The 12207-nt window shown below is 34.9% G+C and overlaps 1 protein-coding gene across 4 annotated transcripts in view; it reads right to left on the reverse strand.

Moving 5' to 3' along the window:
* The window catches only part of BAZ1A (bromodomain adjacent to zinc finger domain 1A), a 92443-nt gene that overhangs the window by 50186 nt on the left and 30050 nt on the right, over positions 1-12207 (reverse strand). For all 4 annotated transcript variants that reach the window (XM_053224358.1, XM_027065577.2, XM_027065576.2 and 1 more), the window contains one exon: positions 9208-9351. In XM_053224358.1, the coding sequence (XP_053080333.1) occupies positions 9208-9351 (144 nt within the window). The remainder of the gene's footprint in view (positions 1-9207; positions 9352-12207) is intronic.

Below are 12207 nucleotides of genomic sequence, written 5' to 3' on the forward strand. Positions count from 1 at the left end.
AAGTTACTGACATCCTTCACAAGTTTATTAGCCAAAATAGTACAAAGCACTATTTTATCTTAGGTAGGTATTTTACTCATTCAATAAATTTTCCTGTGTGAAGAAATCAACTAGAGATGAGTACCGAGTTTAGATAAGATAAATTTGTAAACAAAATAGCTCTTGGATTTGCTTTTAAGCTTTCTTCTTCATAGCTATGTAATCCAAGAGCAAAAGCGGAGATAATGTAGTTTACCCTGTTTTAAGACCTGGCAGAGGCTATACCTTTAATCCTTGCCTCCACCAACTTCTCATCTTTTCTTCCCTTTGAGGATGCATTCATCCATCTATCCAATAAATAGTTAAAAGCCTATAATGTGCCAAATACTAAACAATAAGGATTAAGTAGTGAACAAAATAGAACTATATTGGGGAGATACAGGCAAACAAACAAAAATACACAACAGAGTAGGTGGTAAGTGCTATCAAGGGAATACACCACAAGGTAGAGGTAGTCTATTTTAGATAGTGACAGTCCAGATTAATTGATCAGATAGGGCTTATAGGAAGTTAACATTTAAGCAGAGATCTGAAAGAAAAGAGGGAGCAACTCATGAGAAAATCTTGAAAATAAGTTTAAAGGAAGAGAGAAAGGAGTGTAAAGGCCCTGGGGTGGATGTAGGCATGGTTTCTAAAAGAAGCAGAATAAATAAGGAGAATAAAAGAAGATACAGCCAGAGAGGAAATAGAAGGGCTAGATTATAGGCCACCATTTAGATTTTACTCAGAAATGACACTAGAGGATACTGAATAATGGGGTGATAATGACTTAACTTATCAGATCAGAAAGATCACTCTGGCTGCCAGACTACGGGGCAAGAGTGCAACAAGGATATTCTTTAGAAAGCTAATGCAATGAACCAAGTGAGAACTGATGGCACAACAGACTAAGGTGGTAGTGGTGCAGCAGGGAGACAAGTGGTTGGACTCTTAAAAAGCTGCCCCTGTGCATGCACATGCATATGTAATGGGGGTGTAAGTAAGGGTTACTGAGAAGAAAATGATATGAAAGGATGACAAAGGAAACACTCATTAATGAGGGTCAGATACAGTCAAAGTGATATAAATACAGTAAACACAAAGTGGGGGGTGGGGAGAGACTCCACACAAAAGGGATGCAGGAGACAATCACACAAATAAAACTGAAGTGTTCACCTTTAACAGAATTAAGTTCCTAGTTGGAAGACCAAGGATCTTTACATGGAGACCCAGGATACACAGAAACTACAAGATATATTTAATCATTCACCCTGACTATATGAAATGCAATCTAATATTTTCTATTCTATTAAAGTTCCTCATTAAATTAATTTCACAACATACATGAGGCCATAATCTGCAGTTTGAAAAGCACTGTTCCAAAAGAGCCAAAGAGAGAGAACTCTAAGTGTTCAGAGAAAAATACTGATGTGGGTTTCCAATAAAGGAATTTCTTGAAATGAAAAGAGGGGAAAAAAGAAAAACAAGTTTTAATGAATCAGTGGCAGGTATTCAAGAACAACAGATTTGATTGACTGAGTTTTTAATCTTAATATAGTTTTCTGAAGAGGTGTTAACTTAGCAATTAATCACTACCATTTTATACATATAGGGGATGATCAAGTAGAATTAAAAGATTACTAAAAGTGGCAGTACATAATTTTAAGTCATAATTATAAATTTGTTTATATATTATTTGTTTATAGAAAACTTGTTTGTGGACTTTATCTTAATGGATTTAAGGCTATAAAAAGGTGACTTTTCATGTATAAAATTATTTTTTTGTTTTTTCTTGCTATGTCATGAAATTCATTTGTGAAAATAAAGCATAATAGAATCAAAATCTTTTTTTCCAATCAGTGCAAATATTCTTATGGGGGTTTTGTTGTAACTCTTACACAAAACTCTATACAGGATAAAAATCATAATTGGATTCTTTCCAAAGAAGTACAGTTATTAGAGACCAACAGAAACTGCTTATCATATGGATTTACCTATAAGACAGGAATTAAAAGACAATATTAAAAAGAAACCCCATTTTAATAATTTTTCTTCCTTGCTTCCTAAAGCCTAGGCCTAAACAGCTGGAATACTAAATGGAATGTAGTGACTTTAACCACAACTGTGACTAATGGACTGATTTTATTGCCAACAAGTGCAGATCTGTTACCAGTTCTATATAGCACACTAACACCTAATGTTACATTTATAGAAATCAGACTGCTATTCCAATGATTTATTCATAAAATTTTATCATTTATTTTATAAATATATATTTCAATATGCCCATTATATATGTTAAATTTTAGTTCTACTTTTATTTTCTCAAAATGGAAATTCCATTTGTTGCTATTCCATGGTAATATTGGTAATACAAAAGCAATTAAAATTTTTTCTATAACAGTACAATAGAAATGACAAAAGACCAGATAATTAAGCTTTCAGCACAAATGGTTACTTGGGTTTTTTTGTTTTAATTTCAAATGCTAACCTTCTCATACATTAAAATTTCGTATATGAATTACAATTAGCAAAACAATTAGGTCTACTTCTTTAAAAATAACACTCAGATTCTGTAATCTTACTAACAATTAAGCAGGTTAACAATACAGTCAGATTACACTGCATGAAGAAAGTCAGTACATAAAGAATTTTAAACAGGATATACAATATATTCCTCAAGGTTCCTAGTTTTTCCTTGTGCTCTTGCAAATTACCACTAGGATATAAGATGTTACCAAAAATGTATCTTGTTCATGTACTATTTTCAAGTTAGGATAATGTTTTTATGATATTTTAAAACTTTAAATAATACCTGCCTAGATAGGACTGCATAAAACACTGATCCATTGTAAAGGGCCTTAAATTTGTAAAGCCTTAAATCACAATAGCAGAGTATATTATTACAAAGTGTTATTTACCTACCAATCTGAGTTGCTACAGATACTGTACTTAGTTTCTTCTACAAACCCTAAAAGCAACTAAACACACTGACGTATACTTGGCATACCTGCCTACTAAAATCAGATGGTAAGCTAGTGAATATTTTCAGGACTTTCAGGACTGTTTTAGTTGGTACTGTCTATCAATTTAGTTCAATTTTCGGAGAATTTGTGATTGCAAAGGAGCAAATTGTACTTGGCTCTTTCATTAAGAAAGGAAATTTGTATCATGTAGTTACAGAGACTGGTCTCAACAAGATGTGAGGGTTTTCAAATATAAATTTTCTTTAAATATTTTAGTAACTTTGAAGGGAGAGGAACAATAGTAGACATAAGTATAACATTACTCAATCCACACTTGATGGGCAAACATGAGATGAGTAAAGGAACACTAAGAGCAGATACACAATATGCATGTTTCAAAGAGCAGGACTAACAGATAAAACCCTAAATCTGTTATGTTCTATATGATGCAAATTAAATTATCTTCTCTAGTCTTAACTTTTATTTACTGCTACAATTGTGAGAGTAGCAAGTCAATTTTTAAAATAAAATTTGCTTATATATACATAAAATAAATGAATAATTTTAAATTTAAACTATTCTTTATATTATATAATCTACACAAAGTATCCTAACTGTATAAAATTAGCCTCATCTCATTCTTAAGTATATTTAGATCCGTACAGCAAAGGCTCTGTCATGAATCCCATGGTAAATAGCTGAAGGAGAAAATCACTTCATAGTGTTATTCTAGAACCCAGTTCTGTCTGGCAAAGATGTTGGAGAGTTCTGCAAGAATGTTAAGCTGAGGGTCAAAGAGCACTAAAATGTATAAGGCTGCGATGTCCATGACTTTGTCCATGGCTTTGTGATAAGAAGAGTAACAATTTTCTCAGCCTCTTTCACAAATATAGTTTAAGAAACATATGTTTAAGGTGTTAATACCCATCCTCAAAATAAATAAGTAACCTGCTTCCTAAAACCCTGACTGCTGCCCGCCAACAAAAGCTGACCTACAAAGGTAAATATGTAGTTTACTGTTTAATTCAATCAGATTCTGCAGTCCATGCCCAGACTGAGGAGTAAGCTAATAATATGTTGTTCTGAAAGAAAGCAACTTTATAAAAAGTCAAGCCTTTAATTTCTTACTTTTACTGATGTAAAACTAACTTTGAAAAAATTAATGAATATGCTCCCCCAAATGTATCAAAATATTCTATTAAAAAAAATCTGATGACTAGAATATATAAAGAACTCATAACTGAACAAAAGGACAAATAAGCCAATGTAAAAATTGGTACAGGACTTGTATATCTTCCAAGGAAGATACACAAATGACAATAAGCACGTGAAAAGAGGCTCATTATCATTAGTGATTAAGGAAATTTAAGTCAAAATGACAATGAGATACCACTTCATCCCACTAGGATGGCTATAATCAAAACACTCGAAAAATAGTGAGTGCTGGTGAAGATGTGGACAAATTGGAATCCTTATATATTGCTGTTAAGTATGTAAAATAGTGGAGCTGCTATGAAAAGCAGTTTGGCAGTTCCTCAATAAGTTAAGCAATTGTCGTTATGACTCAGCAATTCCACTTTTGAGTATATACCCAAAAGAATTTAAAATAGGGACTTGAATACGTGCTGGTACATCAATAATCACTGCAGCATTATTCATAATAGCCAAAAAGTGGAAACTCAAATGTCTATCACTTGAATGGATAAATATAATGTAGTATATAAATACAAGGGAATGTTTAGCCCTAAAAAGGAATGATTACAAAAATTAGCCTCATCTCATTCTAAAGTATATTTAGACAGGTATACCAAAGGCTCTATCATAAATCTCAACATGCTACAACATGGATGTAATTTGAAAAATAGTACTAACTGAAATAAGCCAGACACAAAAGAACAAATACAGTATGACTCCACTTATATGAAATATCTAGAATGAGTAAATTCATAGAGACAGAAAGCAGATTAGAGGTTACTAGGTGATAGAGGGAGAGAAGGGAATGTAGAATTACTACCTAATGGCACAGAGTTTCTGTTTGGGGTAAAGAAAAGGTTTTGGGAATAGTGGTGATAGAGGTACGACATGGTGAATGCAATTAATGCCATTGAATTATACACTTAAGATGGTTAAAACAGAAAATATTATGTTATATATATATCTTAACCCTTCACTCCCTCAAAAAACGCTGGTGATCATCTTAATGATCTATGTAAATTCTAAGTATGTTTAATTCTTTAAAAAAAAAATTTTTTTTTAACGTTTATTTATTTTTGAGACAGAGAGAGATAGAGCATGAACAGGGGAGGGGCAGAGAGAGAGGGAGACACAGAATCTGCAACAGGCTCCAGGCTCTGAGCTGTCAGCACAGAGCCTGAGGCAGGGCTCAAACTCATGGACCGTGAGATCATGACCTGAGCCGAAGTCGGACGCTTAACCGACCAAGCCACCCAGGCGCCCCTAAATATGTTTAATTCTAAATATGCTGCCTTAGTATGTCTTGCAGATATTATGAACTATGATGCTGGAAAACTTTTCTAACTCTGAACTTCCATTTCTCCTCAATGATATAAGAAAATGATCATCTACCCTTTTAGAATGGTTCCGAGGAATAAAATAAGAGAACATATGTGGGTGCCTTTATACAGCTCAACTCATGGAAAATGCCAATAACTGTTCCATTCCCATCCCTTCAAGTCCCCTACTGAAACATGAAAAACTCTATATTATGTTTTATTGTCAGGGAGCAACCAAGACAAGGTAAATTTCTTACTTACTGAATTAATAGAAATAAAAGAACAAAGGTCCAAAGATGACTATGTTTCACCTTTCCTGGTATCTTAGGATACAGTGGTAGCAAATCTACAAACAAGTAGGCATTTTATGATGCTGATGTATAGCGAAGGCTCAGATTTTTTGAGAATCACAAACAAGTTAAAATATCTGTGAATAAAGTAATTAACCGGCTTACTCACTTTTCCTACTGCAAGGGTCTGTCCCAAGTACCTATATTCACGGGATAAGGCACAACATATTTAGATAGGAAATTATGGTCAAATTCAGTACTATTCTGTGATAAGCTTGTTATAAGTGGCACAAGTGCTCTAAATGGTACATATAACAAGCAAAATATTTACTATTACTAACTGGGATTATGAATTAATTTGCTTTGTATAACAAGCAAAATATTTATTATTACTAACTGGGATTATGAATTAATTTGCTTTATACTCAAAGTAACAAATTAGCCACAAACTATGCATGTAGTTCATATTCAAATCTATAAGAAAGAGAAAGGACATTAATGAGCTGAATAATAGAGTGCTGAACCTAAGAGTCTAGACATTCCTCATCCTAAGCACCTCACAGTACCTACAAGAATTAGAAGATTAGGTTAAGGGTTACTACAGGGGCACCTGGGTAGTTCAGTTGGTTAAGCATCCAGACTCTTGATTTCGGCTCAGGTCATGATCTCATTATCTGTGAGACTGAGCCCCGTGTCAGGCTTCACCTGCTTGGGATTCTCTCTCTCTCTCCCTCTTTCTTTGTGCGTGCATGCATGCATGCTCTTTCTCTCTCTCAAAATAAATAAACTAATATATAATTAACTCCACTTAAGGGTTACAATCTTTGATACGCTCCAAACAAAACACATGAACTACTGTCAGAGCTGCTAAAGGATATATATTAACTACATAATCCCCAATAGTTTTGCATCATAAACCCTATATTCAATGAGGGACACAAATGACCTATTAATTTCTTTTTCTACTTAATTGTAGCAACTCAAAAAATGCGATGTATCAAGACTTAACATATAGGGCCATGTCATGCTTCATTCACTCATCTAAAAATCTTTTTTTCCTGTCAGGCAATGTACTAGCTAGGTGACTTTGTGCAATGCCAATTAACATTTCTAAAGCAGAGGTTCTTCTTGTTAAATAAGGATAACAACATTCTTCTAGGAGTGACTAATATGCGTGTAAAGAACTTAGCACACTGCCTAGACAGCAAATGCTCAAAAGCCAGTTATAGATACAATAGTTCAAAAACATCAGACAAAATAGTTCTAGTCAGAAGTTGAATTACAAGGTTCTGAAGGAATTTGACAGTTACTGATATTTCAGAAGCAAAGGAGATAAAGGAAGTAGTTAAGAGTAGCCTCAGGGAGTTAATATCCAAAATATATAAAGAACTGATACAACTCAACACCAAAACCCCCCAAATAATCTAATTAAAAATGGGCAGAGGACTTGAATAGAAATTTTTCCAAAGAACACATACTAATGGAAAACTGACACATTTTAAAAATGCTCAACATCATTAATAATCAGGGAAATGCAAATCAAAACCTTACACCTGTCAGGATGGCAAAAATAAAAAAGACAAGAAATAAGTATTGGTGAGAATGTGGAGGAAAAGGAACCCTTTGATAGGAATGTTAACTGGTATAGCCACTGTGGAAAACTGTATGGAGGTTCCTCAAAAAATTAAAAATAGAAATACCATATGATCCAATAATTCCTTGTATTGGATATCTACCCAATGAAAACAAAAGAAAATTCAAAAAGATATATTCACCCCATTCCTATGTTTATTTCATTATTTACAACAGCCAAGATATGGAAGCAACCCAAGTGTCCATCCATAGATGAATGAGTAAAGACACACACACACACACACACACACACACACACACACACACACACGGGAATATTAGGCAGTCATAAAAAAGGATGAGATCCTGCCATTTGTAACAGCATATATGGAACTAGAGGGTATTATGCTAAATGGAGTAAGCCAGACAAATAACATAATTTCACTTATATGTGGAATCTAAAATCAAATGAATAAACAAAAAGCAGAATCAGACCTAAGTACAGAGAACAAACTAATGGTTGACAGAGGGAAGAGGGATGAAGGGATGGGCAAAATGGGTAGAGGGGAGTGGAAGATACAGCCTTCCAATTATGGAATGAATAAGTAACAGGAATAAAAAGGTATAGCAGTAGGATTATAGTCAATGGTATTGTAATAGCACTGTATAGTGATAGATAGTAGCTATACTTTGGTGAGAGTATAGAGAGAGTTACTGAATCACTATGTCATATAATGTAAGTATAGAGAAAGTCATTCAATCACTAAGTCATATAGCATATATACAGAGAGATGTTGAATTACTTTTTTTTTTTCTAAATAAGCTTTACGCCCAGTGTGGGGCTTGAACTCATGACCCTGAGAGATCAAGAGCCACATTGCTCTACCAACTGAGCCAGGCTGGCACCCCCAAATTACTATGTCTTAAATCTGAAACTAACGTAACACTGTGTGTCAACTATACTTAAAAGAAAAAAAGCGGCCTCAGGTTTCTTATTGGAATATTATTGCACTGTTCACTGACAACAGGGAAGGAAAAAAACATAAGATACACTGGAAAAAGAATTTTTAAGTTTGAGATGCCTATAAGGCAGAGAAGGAACAGAATGGAGCAATAAAGATTTAGAATAGGAGGGAGTGGAACGAAAACATGTAAGAAGACTTTTAATCAGTTGAAGACAGCTGAGATTTTTAAATTTACCTGTAGACAATGACAATCTTTTTCTTTTCTGTTTATTTTTCAGAGAGAGAGAGCGTGAGCAGGGGAGGGGCAGAAAGAGAGAGAGAGAGAGAGAGAGAGAGAGAGAGAATCCAAAGCAGGCTCCAGGCTCTGAGCTGTCAGCACAGAGCCCAATGCGGGGCTCAAACTCACTAACCACGAGATCATGACCTGAGCCAAAGTCAGATGCTTAACCGACTGAGCCACCCAGGGGCCCCGACATTGCCAATCTACATGTGTTTGTAGGATTTTTCTCCAGGAGCATTCAGCTGACCCATGTTGTCAACTGACTGAATTTCAGAAAGTTAGTGTCTTTACCATATGCACCATAAAGCAATTAAGTATAATAATTAAAGTACAGAATGAATTTTCTCAAGTAAACAAAAACGGAATGTGTTAAGTGCAATTGAATGAGGTGAACTTCAAGTGCTCCTAAGCAGCTGACTACAATTAACAAGGTAGGTTTCAATCTTGAAAATTCTAATGTGTGTTGTTGAACCACATTTCCTAGATGGATTTTATACTGTATGATTACAAAGGAAGAAAGGAAGGATTAAAGAAAAACTTATTCCAATGGGATATCATTAGTCAATCTGATACACAGTTAAAAAGTTAACAAAAATCACTTACCCATTTTGAAAAGAACTGTTTTGTGTTTCTGAATCATCACTATCACTGATGATAATAGTTTCTCCATCTACACTGCTGATATGTCCATTAGCAAAGCCATTTTGATGTGATGGAGGAAGGACTTCCAAAATCCTACACTGCAACCTAAAGAAAATTATACATTTAAAAATGCAAATTATTTTATATTTTATAATCAAGCATTTCAGAACAATCTAATTATTATGAACAACTGAAAGGTATTTGCTTTTGTAGAGACTATGGCTTATTGATGTAACTAAATTAAGAAAAAAGAAAATCTGTAACATCCAATTTAAGAAAAGTTAGCTACAATTTAAAATAATACAAAGGTCAATTTATCAAGATTCTTAGCAATTGTATTCTTAAAAAAATTTTTTTTAATGTTTATTTATTTTTGAGTGACAGAGAGAGAGAGAGACACACACACACAGAGAACTAGCAAAGGAAGAGCAGAGAGAGAGAGAGAGAGAGAGAGAGACAGAATCCAAAGCAGGCCCCAGGCTCCGAGCTATCAGCACAGAGCCCAATGCGGGGCTCGAACACAGGAACCAGGAGATCATGACCTGAGCTGATGTCGGATGCTCAACCAACTGAGCCACCCAGGCGCCCCCTTAGCAATTATATTCTTAACTAAAGTTACTGTTTAGAAAATCAAATACTAGCATAATATGTCATTATACAGGTTGTCTTAGTTTTTCAAAACATCCAATATTTTAAATACAGAAATTCTCCAGATCATAACCTGGAGATCATTCTTACTGTAGTTTTTGTTGGGATTTCTGATCACTATAAAACTTCCTATTCACTAGTTCTACTGCCTCTATTTTGGGTTCCCTTACTTCTGCCCACTCTATCTGGGTTTTATGGGCTGCAATTTCAGACATATTCACCACAACTGAAATATTCCTCAATCCCATTTTCACTATCCCAATTTGCAACTGATAATTAAAATGTAGTATATCCATACAATGGAATATTATTCAGCAAAAAATAAATAAAAATAAAAATGAAGTACAGATGAACCATGAAAACATTATGCTAAATGAAAGAAACCAAACATAACTGCCACATAGTATATGATTCCATTTATATGAAATATCCAGAAGAGGCAAATCCATAGACAGAAAGTGGCTGCCTGGAAGGTGGGGGCAGAAAGGGAAGAAAGTGAGAAAGGACAGCCATGGGCACTGGCTGACAATGGGCATGGGCTTTCTTTTGGGGTATGGAAAATATTCTCAAATTGGTTTATAGTATGGGCTGTACAACTATGAATACATCAAAACCCATTAAGCTGTACATTTCAAATGTGTGAATTTTATGGTGTGTGAAATATGTCTCAAGTTGTTGAAAGAAGACAGAACCATAAGTAAAAAGGTATATAGTAGGGAGTAACAGAGAGAAAAAGTGCATTGCTGGAATTCTATCTATAGCCTCCCTACAACTCCTGGGCAATCCGGAGGTGGGGGTGGGGGTAGATTTTATTAACTAAGAACATCTTAACTATATATACACCTACCAATGGGGTAAATCCTTTTTCTCTGAGAAAAAGTGACTCAAGATTGGACCATTTTCTCACTACATCATTCATTTGGTCACCCTATATATTACAAGTTTTGATATATTGTGGGCATTCGTAAAACTGCCTATTCACTATCCCCATTCCCCTAGGAACTTCAATATTCCTATATCCCACCTTCTTCCACATGTGGGAGCTGTCATGTTCCTACAAGGGCCTGGCCAGGGTTATTGATACTGGGTAGGCACCTTTTTGCTGAGCCAATACATCTTTTCCAAGATTTTAAAATTTGGAATCTAGAGAGTAAAAATTAGTCCCTCTCCTATCATGGAATCTATACTATAAGGTATGAAATTCTGGTGCTTTTGGCAGCCATGTTTCCTGCCACAACCAACAGGTAACTGTACAAGTAAGAACATAAAGTCTACAAGAGACATGAAAGGAGAGATGACAAGGGTACTAGAGGCAATCAATTCTTATTCCTGTTCTTCCTTAGACTTAGTTGTGCTTTGCTCATCTCAGGTTTAGCTGTTTAATCTTTCTTTTGATTCAATAAATGGATAATTGACCCTTTTACCTGTTTTTTCAAAATGAATTTTTGTCACAGCCACAACAAAGAGACTCATACAATTCCAGAAAAGAAACAGTATATTCAGAGCAGATTCACTTTGGGAAGCTGGTGAATTTTTATACAATAGCATTTATTCTCATTAGTGTACATTTTATCATGTGCCTATAATTATCCATTAGGAGAACATCTTTAGTATGCCCTACAATATCTGATAGCACTGTTAGGCACTGAGAAAACCAGGACCATGGATCTACTGCTAGGAAATTTTTGCACCCAAATTGAAGAAAGCAACTGGTTTTACAGCACCCCAAGGCTTAAGAATCAACAAAATGGAGACTATGTAGGTGAATCCAGCCCTCAAACCATCTTATCTTCATTCTTTGCTCATTTTCCCTCACTCTGAGTCTAATACAGGTTCAATTAAAAGTATCATACGTGGCTCCTTTACAACTTGCTCTTAAAGAATTGAGAAAAAAGGGAGAAGACTCAAATTACTAAAACCAGAAGCAAAAGTGGGGACATTACTAGTGATTTTTACAGGAACTAAAAAAGATTTTAAGAAAAAATTATGGACAGGGGCGCCTGGGTGGCTCATTCGGTAAGCACCTGACTTCGGCTCAGGTCATGATTCAGTTCATGAGTTTGAACTCTGCGTCGGGCTCTGTGCTGACAGCTCAGAGCCTGGAGCCTGCTTCAGATTCTGTGTCTCCCTCTCTCTCTGCTCCTCCCCTACTCACACTCTGTCTCTCTCAAAATAAAATAAACATTAAAAAAAAATTTTTTTTTTAAAAAGAAAAGATTACGGACAATTGTATGCTAACGAATTGGATAACTTAGATAAAATGGACAAATTCTTAGAGACAGAAACTACCAGAACTGACCCAAGAAGAAATAG

This window comes from Acinonyx jubatus, chromosome B3 (genome assembly GCF_027475565.1).
Source record: "Acinonyx jubatus isolate Ajub_Pintada_27869175 chromosome B3, VMU_Ajub_asm_v1.0, whole genome shotgun sequence".
Lineage (NCBI taxonomy): Eukaryota > Metazoa > Chordata > Mammalia > Carnivora > Felidae > Acinonyx > Acinonyx jubatus.